The 13,451-nt window shown below is 38.5% G+C and overlaps 1 protein-coding gene across 4 annotated transcripts in view; it reads left to right on the top strand.

Moving 5' to 3' along the window:
- The window catches only part of BCAT1 (branched chain amino acid transaminase 1), a 108,679-nt gene that overhangs the window by 40,579 nt on the left and 54,649 nt on the right, over positions 1–13,451 (top strand). For all 4 annotated transcript variants that reach the window (XM_073222340.1, XM_073222341.1, XM_073222343.1 and 1 more), the window contains exons 3-5: positions 606–806; positions 6,420–6,530; positions 8,466–8,585. In XM_073222340.1, coding sequence (XP_073078441.1) covers positions 606–806; positions 6,420–6,530; positions 8,466–8,585 — 432 coding nt within the window. The remainder of the gene's footprint in view (positions 1–605; positions 807–6,419; positions 6,531–8,465; positions 8,586–13,451) is intronic.

Here is a 13,451-nt window from a genome sequence, read left to right on the forward strand (position 1 = left end):
TTCATTTTCTACTTCTCTGTTTTCAAAGAGGAAAACATTTGCTTCAGTCTGCTCATTTCTACTAGAGTGTCCCCCCCCACCCTGGGAGTCGGGGTTGAAGGGTTATGCCAAGAATTCTTTGGGGGAGTTGGAGCATAACCACTACTAAGAGGTTCAGTTCTTAATGATGTTCATTTCAGTTTCACACATCATCACGAGTGTTGCTGTTTTTATTATCGAGGACACCCCTTTCTTCTTCCCCAAGCACCCAACATGAGTCCTGTGATGAGAGCAAAGAAGGGATATGTTCCTCTTTTTTGCGTCATTTTATCCCATTTGCTGTTTTTGCCCCTGTTTCTTAATATCACTGAATTTGGTTCTGATCTTGATTGGCAGTGTGCATTGCAGAGATCTCAAACAACAGGCGGCGTTCTGAATGCAGGCATGATTTGTTTGGCCCACATCGTGTTGTTCAGTTTTTCTGAGTTAGTCACCAATGTTTAAAAGACAAATGATTCTGCTTCTTAGTGGCCAGTGACTTAAATTTTATTGGTTCATCCCCTGTATCATCTAGCCAGTGGATGTTCCGTAACTGTTCTTGAATGGCACTGATTTTTCTTCCCTAGGCTGAAGATCTAATAATCACACCAGCCACCATTTTGAAAGAAAAGCCAGACCCAGCTACTCTGGTTTTTGGAACTGTGTTCACGGATCACATGCTGGCGGTAGAGTGGTCTGCAGAGGTTGGATGGGAGAAGCCCCAGATCAAGCCTCTTCAGAACTTGTCATTGCATCCCAGCTCATCGGCCTTCCACTACGCGGTGGAAGTAAGTACGTGGGAATTAATGATGGAGCCGTATCGGTCTTCACTGCGAGTACAGAGTAGCCCTCCTGCTGATAGAGCTTCTGGGCACTGTGGGCTTTATCTTATTTACTTGAGGATGTCATAAATGTCTTCAAGACTTTTCCTGTAGATAGTTGGGTTGACTAATAATTAAAACAGTAAGTCTTAGCCAGTTTTTCAGGTAATCTTGTATTTTCTGTATCAGTCAAAAAATTCATGTAGAGCAAATGAGGACGGTTGATGAGAAAATTAGCAAACTAAAATCCAGTACCTCTAATATTTTACTAAGTTACCTCTCTTCTCAGATCTTCTAATGATGGAGAAAGGATCATTGAGTACAATATTATGGCTAGGTTTTCATGCTAACTGCATGTTTTTATGACCACCAATAGCATGAAGTTAGGCATGTTAAGAGACATGTCATGAATGTCATCCTTCAGGCATGAGTAGAATAACTGTATGCATAAAATATTAAATATCCAGCGAATGCTTTCTCTGGGCCCCCTCAGAACACACACTTAGCCAGATACACAGTGCACTCCACCATTCCCTTGGACCCCATTTTATTTTACTCATTTTTCACATGTTAGAAATCTCTTCCAGAATATTGGGGTGCTGGAAATAAGTAGAGGCCTATCTGTGAAGGGACTAAAAGACGGTAATAGTAAATACTCATAACAACAATGATAAAATTACTTTTGTTTCTTGAATTCCAGCAATGTACCCTATACTGGATATCTTACATGGATCATCCCATTTAATTTTTTTAAGTGAGAAAGCATATGGTTTAGTATTCAGGTTCTGCAGTCGGACTTCCTGGGCTCCAGGTCTGTGTCTATTGCTCGATAGGGAGCTTTATGATTTGGGAAATTTATTTAATCACTTTATGCCTCCCATTTCTTTACCTGTAAAATTAAGGAAATGATCATGCCTACCTCTTAATGTTATAAGGATAAGATAATTCATTTAAGCATATGGAGCCATGCCTGGTGCATGAGAGTCCAGTTATTAGCTATTATTATATTATTATTAAAAGATATATTGTATGAAAAAGGTATTAATTAACCTTCAACTTCAATCACCACTGTCCGAATAAACATTGCATGATATTACAAATTTATGGGTGGGTGAAGACCCATCCAAAATGTAAGGTAGACTGTGTGTGTTTGATGTGTTGGTGTGGCAAGTGTGGACTACAGTGCCCAGAAGTCCATTTAAAGTCTCCTTCTAGTTAGAGTGGATTACAGGACATTCTCTTGTGAGCGTTGGAAACCGCAGGCAGTGACCATTTTATTGCCTACTCACACCACTAGTCCAGGTGCTGTTGTGAAGGAATTTTGCAGATGAGATTTAAGTCCCTAATCAGTTGACTTTAAAGTTAATCAAAAGCGAGATTATTCTGGGTGAGCCTGACCTTAGGACGTTGGTAAAGTAGGAGACGCCACACAGCAGCTGTGTCTACAGGTGTGTTCCTCCGCTGCCCCTCGTTTCTCGACCGCTGCTTGGGGATGAGCTGCAGTTCACACTTGTGGGGGGCGAGCCTGCTGGGGATCTTCTCTTCCTGACTGCCTGACCTACCGATTTTGAATTTGCTTGGCCAATTTCTTCTCACAAATTTAAATATATTAACATACATACCTCCTGTTGATTCTGCTTCATTAGTTGAACTCTAGCCTTTGGACTTTATAATAAAATACCATTGAAATACCATAAAGTACCATTAGATTTTAATACAATAGTAGTATGAAAACTTACATGGTTTCAGATTCCACTTTACAACTAACCTTTAAGGAACCACCACTAGTCAAATTTTGGAGTAGCGTCAGGGAAGAATATCTGCAATTATCTGCAAGTGCTTTCAGAAATAGGTCTCCTATTTTCAACTGCATATGTGCATAAGATTAGATTTTCTTTGTTTACTTCATACATACTGCAAAAGCAGATTTGAGAATCCACCTGTGTTCTGTTAAGCTAAATGTTAAAGATTTGTAATAATTAAAAACTGCCCCACTTAACACTGATTCTTTTGGAATATATAGATATTTTTCACTAAAATTTGATGTTAATGTCATGGTTTCTTGTTAATAAATTTTAAATTTCTAACTTCTAATTTATAATATGATAGTGATAGAATAATGGCACAAATACAAGGTCTCTGTGGGAACTTCATAATTTTTAAGAGTGTAAAGGCATCCTGACATCAAAAGATTTGAGAAATGCTGCTTAAGGATATAACAGAATGGTCCTGCTGGTCATTTAATATATGTTCATTTTTACAAGAAAAGAAAACATTTTCCATAGTGGTTTTACCAATATTTATACCCACTAGCCATGAAAAAGCATTTCTACTGATTTCTACTGTTCCATAACCTAGTCAACTCCTAGTATAGGAAGATTTTGAAATTTTAGAAAATTACCTGTAATGACATCTTATTGTGATAATTAATTTTCACTACTCTGAAGAAACCTAACATATTTTCATGTTTATTGGCCAGTTGGCTATCTTCTTATTTGAAGTGGCTATTCGTGTTTTTTTTGCTAATTTTTCTATTATGTTATCCTTTCTTTTTGATTTCTAGAAGCATTTTATATATCTGAGTATGGGTCCTTGTAAGTCCGGGGAAGGGAAATCCCTGGGCAAAATACCTCTAAAGCCCACAATCAGTCAAAGGGAGAAATAAAATTTAAAACCCGTTTACTGCTTACAAACTGCAGTCTGGGGCCGTCTCTCTCCTCTGCTCCTGAAGAAGCAAGCCAGAAAGCAAGTCATCCCCCTCCCCTTAACCATGCAGGTTCAGACACACCCTCAGTTGCCCAGGTAATTACCCACTGATATGGAGATGAGTTTCTCTTCACCCCTGAGAAATGATGCAAATGCCCTAAAGCCATACTTCTCTCCACCCTTGTACTCTGTTTATGATGTTTTGATGACAAGAAGTACACTTAAAATTTTAAGTCCAGTTTATCAATCTTTGCTTTTTATTTGGTATTTTTGTTTCTAACTTAAAGATTCTTTTCCTCCCCCAAGATTATGAAGACATCTTCCTATATTATTGATTTTTGCCCTTCAAAGTTAGGTCTTTAATCCTACAAGTTGATTTTTGTATGAACTAGGGGTCCAATTTAGATTTTTCCCTCAGTGGATACCAGTTATCCCAGCACCATTTAAAAACCACTCTTTTCCCCCTGGTATGTCATGCCACCTCTGTTGTACATAGGATTTGGCTTTCTGGTCTGCATTTCTGTTCCAGTGTCTTGTCTATCTGGATCTCTATTCTGTTCCATTGTTTTACTTGTCTAACTGCACAGATGGCAAACTGCCTTAGCCTTTATGCCAAGTCATTCATGAGTCTTGATGTCTGCCTAGGACAAGTCTTTTTATTTGCTTTTCAAGAGTGCTTGGATATTTTGGGTTATTTGCCCTTTTAGATGTATATAATTTTTAGATTCAGTTTACCAAGTCAGTCAAGTTTTGTAATTCAGCTTGCAACAAGAAAATAAAACACCATGATGTGATTTTCATTTGGGTTATATCGAATATTTAAATGAAGTTGGAGAGAATCTACATCTTTATAATATTGAGCCTTTAGGATCTATGAGCACGAGATTGCTTATACATTTAGTTAGGTCTTTAAAGACTTAATACAGTTAGAGACGTATGGGTCTTTCACTCTTTTAGAACAATTTTCCTTCAAGTATTCCTCTTTTAATTCTATCACAAATAGTATATTTACTTTCTAACTGCTGTTGTTACATAGGCATATAATTTTACATCTGGCTACCTTGTCTAAACATAATTTCAAAAGCCTATGTCAGTTTTTCTAGATTTTCTACATATTTCATCTTACCTGTGTTTTATGATCTATGACAGTTTTTTCTTTTCCATACCTAATACTTTTTATTTGATTATTCTTTATGCTGCTCATTATTAGTATTGAATTAAAGTAGTCACAGCTGGCAATTTGTGATGTTCCCAATCTGAAAAGGAAAGCTTTGAATTTTACCATTAAGTATAATGCTTGCAACGAGTATGATCAATATCCTGTGTCACTTAAGGAAGTTCCCTTTTTTTAATCTAGAAAACTTGTTAAAAAATCATAAATGAATGTTTAGTTTTCTTAGAAGCATTTACTACATTTAATGAAATGAGCAGTTTTTTTTCACTATATTAAGTTTTTTCATTATATGAAGCTGTTAATATAATGAACAACTGATTTTCTAATATTAAACCAACCTCTGTTCCTTCGATATATTCAATTTAATCATGTTGTGTTTATCCTTTTATATGTTTTGCATCTATATTACTCAGTGAGATTGTCATATATAATCCATCTATATATATTTGAGCCTATATAAAATACATATAACTCTAAAATTATGAAGTAAATTGAGCCTTATGAAATTACCTTTTGACATCTCTAGTAATGCTTCTTTTCTTTAAGTCTATTTTGTTTTATATTACTAAGACAACCTCACCAGCTTTATTTTGGAAGGAATTTGTATGCTCTCTTTCTGTGTCTTTGCTTCTGATGTATTTTAGATGTTATCAGGTGAGTCAAATCTGACAACCTTACTTTTTAACTGAAGCTTTACTCCTTTTACATTTAGTAGATTACATATATGCACTTAAATACATACATGTAATTTTTATATCTAATTTTGTGCTTTTTAACTGTGCTACCCAATTTATGTTTCTTTTCTCATGCAAGCTAAGCTTTAAGGCTGTAACTTTCTAAAGGCCCTACTTTTCAGTATCATTCAGCTCAACATATTTTCTAATTTCCATTATGTTTCTTGTTTAGCTCATACTTTATTTAGAAAAGGGTTTCTTCTTTTCCAGAATGTGGACATTTTCTAGTTCTGGTATTGATTTCTCACATATCTTACAGTTAGAAACCAGGCAAAGAGAACATGTGCCCATTAGATTGGTCACCCCTATTGTTCAGATCTTCCATACGTTTACCGAGTGTTAGCCTGTTTATTGTCAGTTCCTTAGGGAACCCGTGTTAAAGTTTCCCACTGAAATGATTGATTTTTCTCCTTTCTCTGCATTTATCAGTGTGCACCTGCTCCAGGTCTTCAGCATCCCTGCCCGGTGGTTTGCCTGAGAAAGGTGGCAGTGCCCTCACCTAGTATCCTCCTGAAGGGCTTGGTTTCTGTGATTTGGGGGACTAAACCAGCCCTGGTCACATCACAATTACCAACAACCCAGAATCTTAATGAGCCGGATTCAGGGAAAAGAATACATGGGTGTGTTTAGGGGGCTTTTTAGGGGGCTGGCTGCTCACCCCCCATGTTCTGTGCAATTGGAGTTTTCTTAGCTTCTCCATTGATGTGTTATTTAGCAATGTGGCTCCTGCTAAATTAAGAATAACTCTTAATTCCCACCAGATTTAGGTAATAAAAGGACTTCCTTTGATCCCAGTTCCTATGACCAGTCTGTCAGCGGTTGGCTTTTTTAGATTGAGGGGTCTCTGGTTGAAGTCTGTGTCAGCAGCTTCACAGGGTGACAGATGAGCACCCAGAGAAAAGTCAGTTATGTGAACACAGGGCTTGTTTCTGTTGCCCTCTAAGATCATTGCTCTTTTATTTTCAGTTATTTGAAGGATTGAAGGCATTTCGAGGAGTGGATAATAAAATTCGACTGTTTCGGCCAAACCTCAACATGGATAGAATGTACCGATCTGCTATCAGGGCAACTCTGCCGGTGCGTACATTTGGGGCTTTCTTTTGTGTCTTTTGATATAATGGGTCACAGTGAACATCATTTCTGAACACATAGATCAATGTTCAGTAAAAACCGTAAGAACACTGAAGTTCTTTCAGACCTACTTTGAAATCTGTGAGGCAAAACTGCGAGGAAATAAGCAGTATCGTTTGGTGATTCCACGCTCTGTTTCTTTGGGACAGTCTGGGGGAGATTAATATGTATGTGGGAGATAATAGGATGAGGAAGAAGAAGGTACCTCAAACTAAAATAAATAAAATTTAAAGACCATATGGAATTATAGTATAGAAAATAGAAAGTATGAAAGCATGGTGTCCCCCAGATATTTTGTCTGATCACTTTAGACACTAGTGAGTATGCAATAATTATTTTGATACTTCACCTCAAATTTTATTAAAAAAAAAAAAGAAAATATCAAAGTGATGTCTCACGGCCATTGGATCCTGGCTATAACATTGTTATAGAGCAGAATTCAGTGTGAGGTGGGTTGGATTTAGACCCTAAGGTACATGTCTAGGTAGGAGGTGAGTTGGATAACTTCCATTCTCTGAGACGTGACCAGGCTGCCTTTCTGAACTGAAACAAGTCTTTTCCTTCCCTTACATGTTCTGTTTATCTAACCTTCTGGGATGTGGTGCAAGCTGCACATTAAGGAAGCCCACATAATGACTTCTCTCTAGACAGGTCTTCCCTTTCCCTCTGTTGTAACCCATGCTTTAGCCATCTCCTTCCGAGGCCATAATATGGTTCCAGAAAGGAGCTTAAGGTGAGTTCTTCGAGTAATTTCTAGTTTCACTCTCCTACCATTACAAACAAATCATTGGGAAATCCTTTAAAAGGGGGACAGAAGGAAAGGTAAGTGACATTTATTGGACCTCAGCTCTACCACAAACTGTGCCATGTGGTTTTACATCCCTTGTCTGTTTAACCATAGCAGTAAGCCACTGTCAAGAAGGTATGTATTGTAAATTTTAGTAGCATCTTTGCATAGAGAAGGAAACTTGAGCCCAGATAGGGTAAGTGACTTACCTCAGGTCACACAGAGTGAAGGGACAGGGCAAGAAATTGGATGCAAGGTTTAGAATCCCTAGTCAAGTTCTCTTTCTACTAAATCTTATCTCTGACAGCAGTATCAGAACCCAAGCAGGTGACACCGCGTGTTGACAGATTCTAAATAATTGGCAATCCTGATTACTAAATGTTACTGCACTGTGATTGCTGCTATAGGTTAGTGTTTAAATAGCCAAATCCTGATATCCCGAGTACTATTCAGATGCATGTTTCCAACTCATGTTCACCTTGGAAAACCCATCACATCACCCAAAGTGTATTTCTTTGCCCTGCCGAGTGGGTAGAAACTACTAATTTTATACACTGTCTTCCATCTAGTACATTAAAAACGTTTTTCTCCTTAGAAATAAACTGCTCTTTGTTTCTGCCCATTTTTCTGTTGGGTCATCTGTGTGTCTCTCTCTCTTTTGTTGCACACAGTTTGTTCTTTTGAAGAAAGTTAAGTTTTAAATAATCAAACTTTATGTTTTTTTTTTCCCTTGATGATTTGTGCTTTATATCTTATTTAAGAATTATTTTCTCCCTTCAGGTAACAGTGATATTTTGTATTTTTTTAATATAAATTTTAATGTTTTGTCACATTTAAGTGTATAATTTCACTGTAGTTGATATTTGGGTATGATAAGAGGTAAGGATCCGATTTTTTATGCCCCCTTACCCCCATATGGGTAATCCATCATCCTGTCTCAATTTGGGGTGTGTGTGGGGAAAATCACAGAAAAAAAAATCTTATTTGGTTTTATTATTTTTCCTTTTTTAACCTCTAAAGTTTTCAGGAGGATGTTTGCTTTTTGCTACAATGGCAGAGAATTTCATCATTTATTATGTTTTTCATTCCTTCAGGTATTTGACAAAGAGGAGCTTTTAGAGTGTATTCAACAGCTTGTGAAACTGGATCAAGAGTGGGTCCCGTATTCAACCTCTGCTAGTCTATATATTCGTCCTACATTCATCGGAACTGAGGTGCAAACTGCCTCCCTGTTTTCGGGTACTTTGGTGGGCAAGTTACCATTGTTTATTCCTGTGTGAAACTGCTAGTATGTCGTTCACAAACAGCCCCCGATAGCCCCCAGTGACTCCTTTCTCCCGATTATCAAGACCAGGAGTCTTGATAATAAACCGGGCCAGATAGTAGGTGTTTTCAGCTTTGTGGGTCATGTGATTCCTGTCACTTAACCGGCTCTGCCACATGATGTAGAAGCAGCCACAGACAGGCATTTAAATGAGTAAAGGAATGAGCAAGGAGCGAGGCTTTTTGGCTTCTCTTAATAAAGACTTACCATTATTTCCTCAGTTTACCAGTGTAAACTGCCCTCTCTGGGCAGCAGTTCTCCAAGGTGTAGAGGTGGTGATGGTTCGGAAATCTGGGGAGGGGGAGTTGCTACTTTTTTTTAAATTAAGGTATCACTGACATACATTCTTATGAACCTCACATAGCAACAGTGTGGTTACTACATTCACCTATATTATCAAGTCCCCCCCGTACCCCATTGCAATCACTATCCATCAGTGTGGTAAGATGCTATAGAGTCACTGCTTGTCTTCTCCATGCTATGCTGCCTTCCCTGTGTCCCCCCTACATTATGTGTGCTAATCATAATGCCCCTTAATCCCCTTCTCCCTCCCTCCCCACCCCCTTTCCCCTAGGTAACCGCTACTTCGTTCTTGGAGTCTGTGAGTCTGCTGCTGTTTTGTTCCTTCAGTTTTGCTTTGTTGTTGTAGTGGAGTCGCTACTTCTTGCTGTCAGTTTCCTGAAGTCTCAGGATAAGTTGGAAAGGAATGAGAGTAGAAGGCCCTTCTTCCCCATAGAAAATGTTTGAAAATAAAGTTCGCAATGGGAGTTACAGTGGCAGGTTTCAACAGCACGGCCATAAAATCTCCCGGTAGGTCACCATCTCTTGGTTAGTGCCCTTGCAAAGCAGGACATGCCTGGAGAGGCTGAGGTCATCTGTGTGGGTGAATATGGTATGTGAAGACCTTTGTGTCCATCCTCTCCTGGGTGGCTGCGGCCCTAAGGAGAGTGGGAGATACTGAGGCATAATTGCCAGGGGATGACTGATTGTGGGTGGAGATGAAGAGGGTGTGGCACGTGGACATTTTAGGAACAGGGAGAATGAGACTGAGCTTTTTTGTTATAATCTAGCTATTCTGTCAGGTAATTGTATGGTTACTAGATTCTCTATGAAATAGGGAAAAAAATTAAGCCATAGAATCAATACCTAAGTGGTCCTTTGACATTCTTTTCATGCCTTGTGAAAGGCTGTTAAGAGTCTAGATAATGAATTTTGAATTACAGTCTCCCTAACAAGCTTTAAAGAGTTGGGACAATTTAACAAGTCATCATCTCCTTCAGTTTCTGACATTTTAATATTACTGAGTTTTATAATATTTTTATTATTTAACTTTATGATAGGAAGAAGCAATTTTTTTAAGTTTGTTGAAACATTGCTACAAAGTTTGAAGCTTTGAGATACTTTTCTACTCAAAATTTCAGATTCTTATGTTCCTAGTTTGTTGAGAGTTTTTGCCATGAATGGATATTGGATTTTGTTGAATGCTTTTCCTGAATATTCTGACAGGTTTATGTGTTTTCATCCTTTATTCTATTATTATAGTTTATTATATTCATTCATTTCTGGGTGTTAAAATAACCTTGCATTCCTGGGCTAAATCCTACTTGATTATGGTGAACAATTCATATTATATCTTGTTGTGCTCAGTTCGCAAATATTTTGTTAAGAATTTTTGTGTCGATGCTCATGAAAGGTATTGGCCTCTAGTTTTCTAACCTATCAAGTTCTATGATGTAGTGAATTCCTTTGACTCCCCAAATCCTACAATCTGGAGTCAGACTAGCTTTTAAATCTGTTTTTACAGTGTGGCCTGTCATCGTACTGATCCTCACTGTTGGTGGCCCTCAACTTCTGCATTTGAATCACCAGGTGTTTAAAATACACATATTGACCCCCAAGTCCCCAGAGAGTCTGACTGAGTAGATCCGTCTGGTGATTCTAATGCCCGCGAAGATTCAAGAACCTCAGTGACGAGAACCCCACTAAGTTGGTCTTTCCCGCTACAGTCCATGAGCTGACATACTTGATGTGTGCTTTGGACCTCCTTTCCAAGTAGTAAGATAAGAATTTAAGGGAATAACTTATACCATTTAGTGAGTCAGCATTTTACATTTGGTTGGTATGTTTATATCAACTAGAATTTACAAACGATAAGGCAGGAAAAACAACCACCTGTAATTTGGAAAGAGCATGACACAGGTAACATTATAAATAAAACATGTGGACTACTTGTGCACCACACAAGCATTATACCATCCCGTCCGGTAATTATCACGAATTGCTTTTTCATGGTAGCTACATTTGATATGTGAGATACTGGCCGGAGGATTGGAGCCACTGGCTTCTAGTTGCCTGATACTGTTTCATCAGGGATGACTTAACTTTCACTTGCCCGCTTATGTTACTCAGTTTCATGATGACTGTCAGAGTCACTGCAGGCTCACCTCTGTATCAGTCATCTGTCTGATGTTTGGTCCTATCTGCCATTGACTTATGTCCATGTTTTTCTTTCCTGTTCTTTTCATAGTCAGACTAAGTGGTTAAGTAGGTCTTCATCCAAGAGGTATTTTGAATTCTCTGAATAAATAAATGTATGTCAGGATAACTAATTAAGTGATATAAACACCCAGTTGATCACGTGTGCCTACTCTCTATTCCCTGGTAGGGTGCTCGCTTGTATGTATAGAATATTCAGGATTCTACAATAGACATGTTTGTATTGGGCTCTGACCCCAACCCAAATAATCTAAACTTGGGGAGCTAGGATAAGAAACTACATTTACACAAACTCTCTAGAGATTTCTTAACTATGTTCAAGAGAATCACCGTCCCACCTCTTCTGAAGCATTAGATAAATGCCTAGCAGTCTTTAATGCTCTATCTACTCCAGGGATTGCAAACTGGCACCAAGGTGGAAATATTTACACCTTTTCAAAGCCAAACTTCATCCTAAGAGCAAGGTGTTGTTTTCACTTTGGTGGGCCATGATATGACAGTCTGATATTAATTACTGCTTCTCACACTCAGTAATAAGATTTAGTAGCTGCTGTGTAATTAGAGTAGCCAGGCTACCAGCTGATAAATTCCATTCCATTTATAAAAGGTGCTCCGCCTCTTTACATGCCGTGTAATTAACTGGCCCATCATGGGGCGTCTGAGGTTCCTCTCCTTGTTGTTTTTATTCCCTTCTACTTTCATTTCCCATGTGGCTCACCACCTGTTCCCCCTTCGGAAATCGTTCTTGTATATTGAATGAATATTCTTTTGGTTTGTATGTGTTTTTAAGTGTCTCTTACTCCTTTGTATGCCTATAATTGCAATAGATAGAAAGTCTTTTGTCCTACAGATTTCACTGCGCTTCTTAACCGTTTCCCTCGGCTCCATATTCCGCATTTCTGTCCCTGTTGCTGTATATGGGCGATCCTTCACTTCTACCTGCTGCCTCATTCTCCTTACTGGACACCTACCACCCTGTCCCAGTTCCCTTCTGGGATCCCATTGCCCTCTTACCTTATATAGCACTGCAATGAGCAGTTTGCAAATACACAAACCAGGGAATTACTGAAAGCATTATTCCTTCCTAGCAAGATGTTCTATCCTCATCCTGAGAAAGTACTGCTGCTTTTCAGGCAAGTCCTGGTTCTCCTTGCTACCCGCCTGTCATCATCGCCATCACCCACATTCTGACACTCTACCCAGTGCTGGGCATCGTGCTCGGTGCCTCCTGTGTGCTGACAGCCAGCCTGTGAGGAGGTGCTCCTGGCCTCATTCTGGAGAGGAGGAGACAAAGGCCCGCAGGGATGAACTGAGAACCTCTGTGCTCTTGACCTCTGTGCTGTAGCATCTCAAGTGGGCCATGTCTGGGAATACAGCGCTGAGCAAAAGCCACTTCTCTGCCCTCACGTAGCTCAGTGTCTGGGACAGCGGTCACACGTTCATAGTAGAAACCCTTGAAATGGATGTGTACTGACAGATGGGGGTCAGGGCTGTGAAGAAATGGCGTGTGGTTCAGTAACAGTGGTCGGTGTGGAAACATAACAGGTGGGGGCTTCCAAATTCTTTCCATCTTGTTCTTGAAGTCTGTCTTCATGTCTGTGTCTTTTCCATCTCTGAGCTACAGCTTTCCTACTCTTAATTATATTTGACATAATCACTCCAGATTTTATATATCGTATGATATATTTTATGCTGTGTAATATGTATCATATATGTTATACATAACACAGTCACACTAAGTCTCAAGTTCAGTCAATACTTCTGAACTTTAGTTCAGAACAAAAGTTTAAGAATATTAGTTTTCACATGCAAACTTGCCAATCTATTTCTGGGGTTTTATTTATTTTTATCTTTTAATATTTTTAAGTTGAGCTATAAATGACATGTAACATTATATTAGTTGCAAGTGTACAAGATGATTTTATACTTGTGTGTGTTGCAAAGTGATCACTATAATGTGTTTAGTTAACATCTGTTAAAACATTTTTTTCTTGTGATGAGAAATTTCAAAATTAATTTTCTTAGCAACTTTCAAATATGTGATACAATATTATTAACTATAGTCACCCTGCTGTACTTACATCTCTGTGATTTGTTTATTTAATAACTGGAAGTTTGTGTCTTTTTACCCCTTCACCCATTCTTCCACCCCACCTCTACCCAGGGCCGATCTGTTCTCTGTACCTGTGAACTTGTTTTTGTTTTTTTAGATTGTTTTTTAGATTTTAGTTATATGGTATTTATCTTTCTCTGACTTATT

This window comes from Manis javanica, chromosome 15 (assembly GCF_040802235.1).
Source record: "Manis javanica isolate MJ-LG chromosome 15, MJ_LKY, whole genome shotgun sequence".
Classification (NCBI taxonomy): Eukaryota; Metazoa; Chordata; class Mammalia; order Pholidota; family Manidae; genus Manis; species Manis javanica.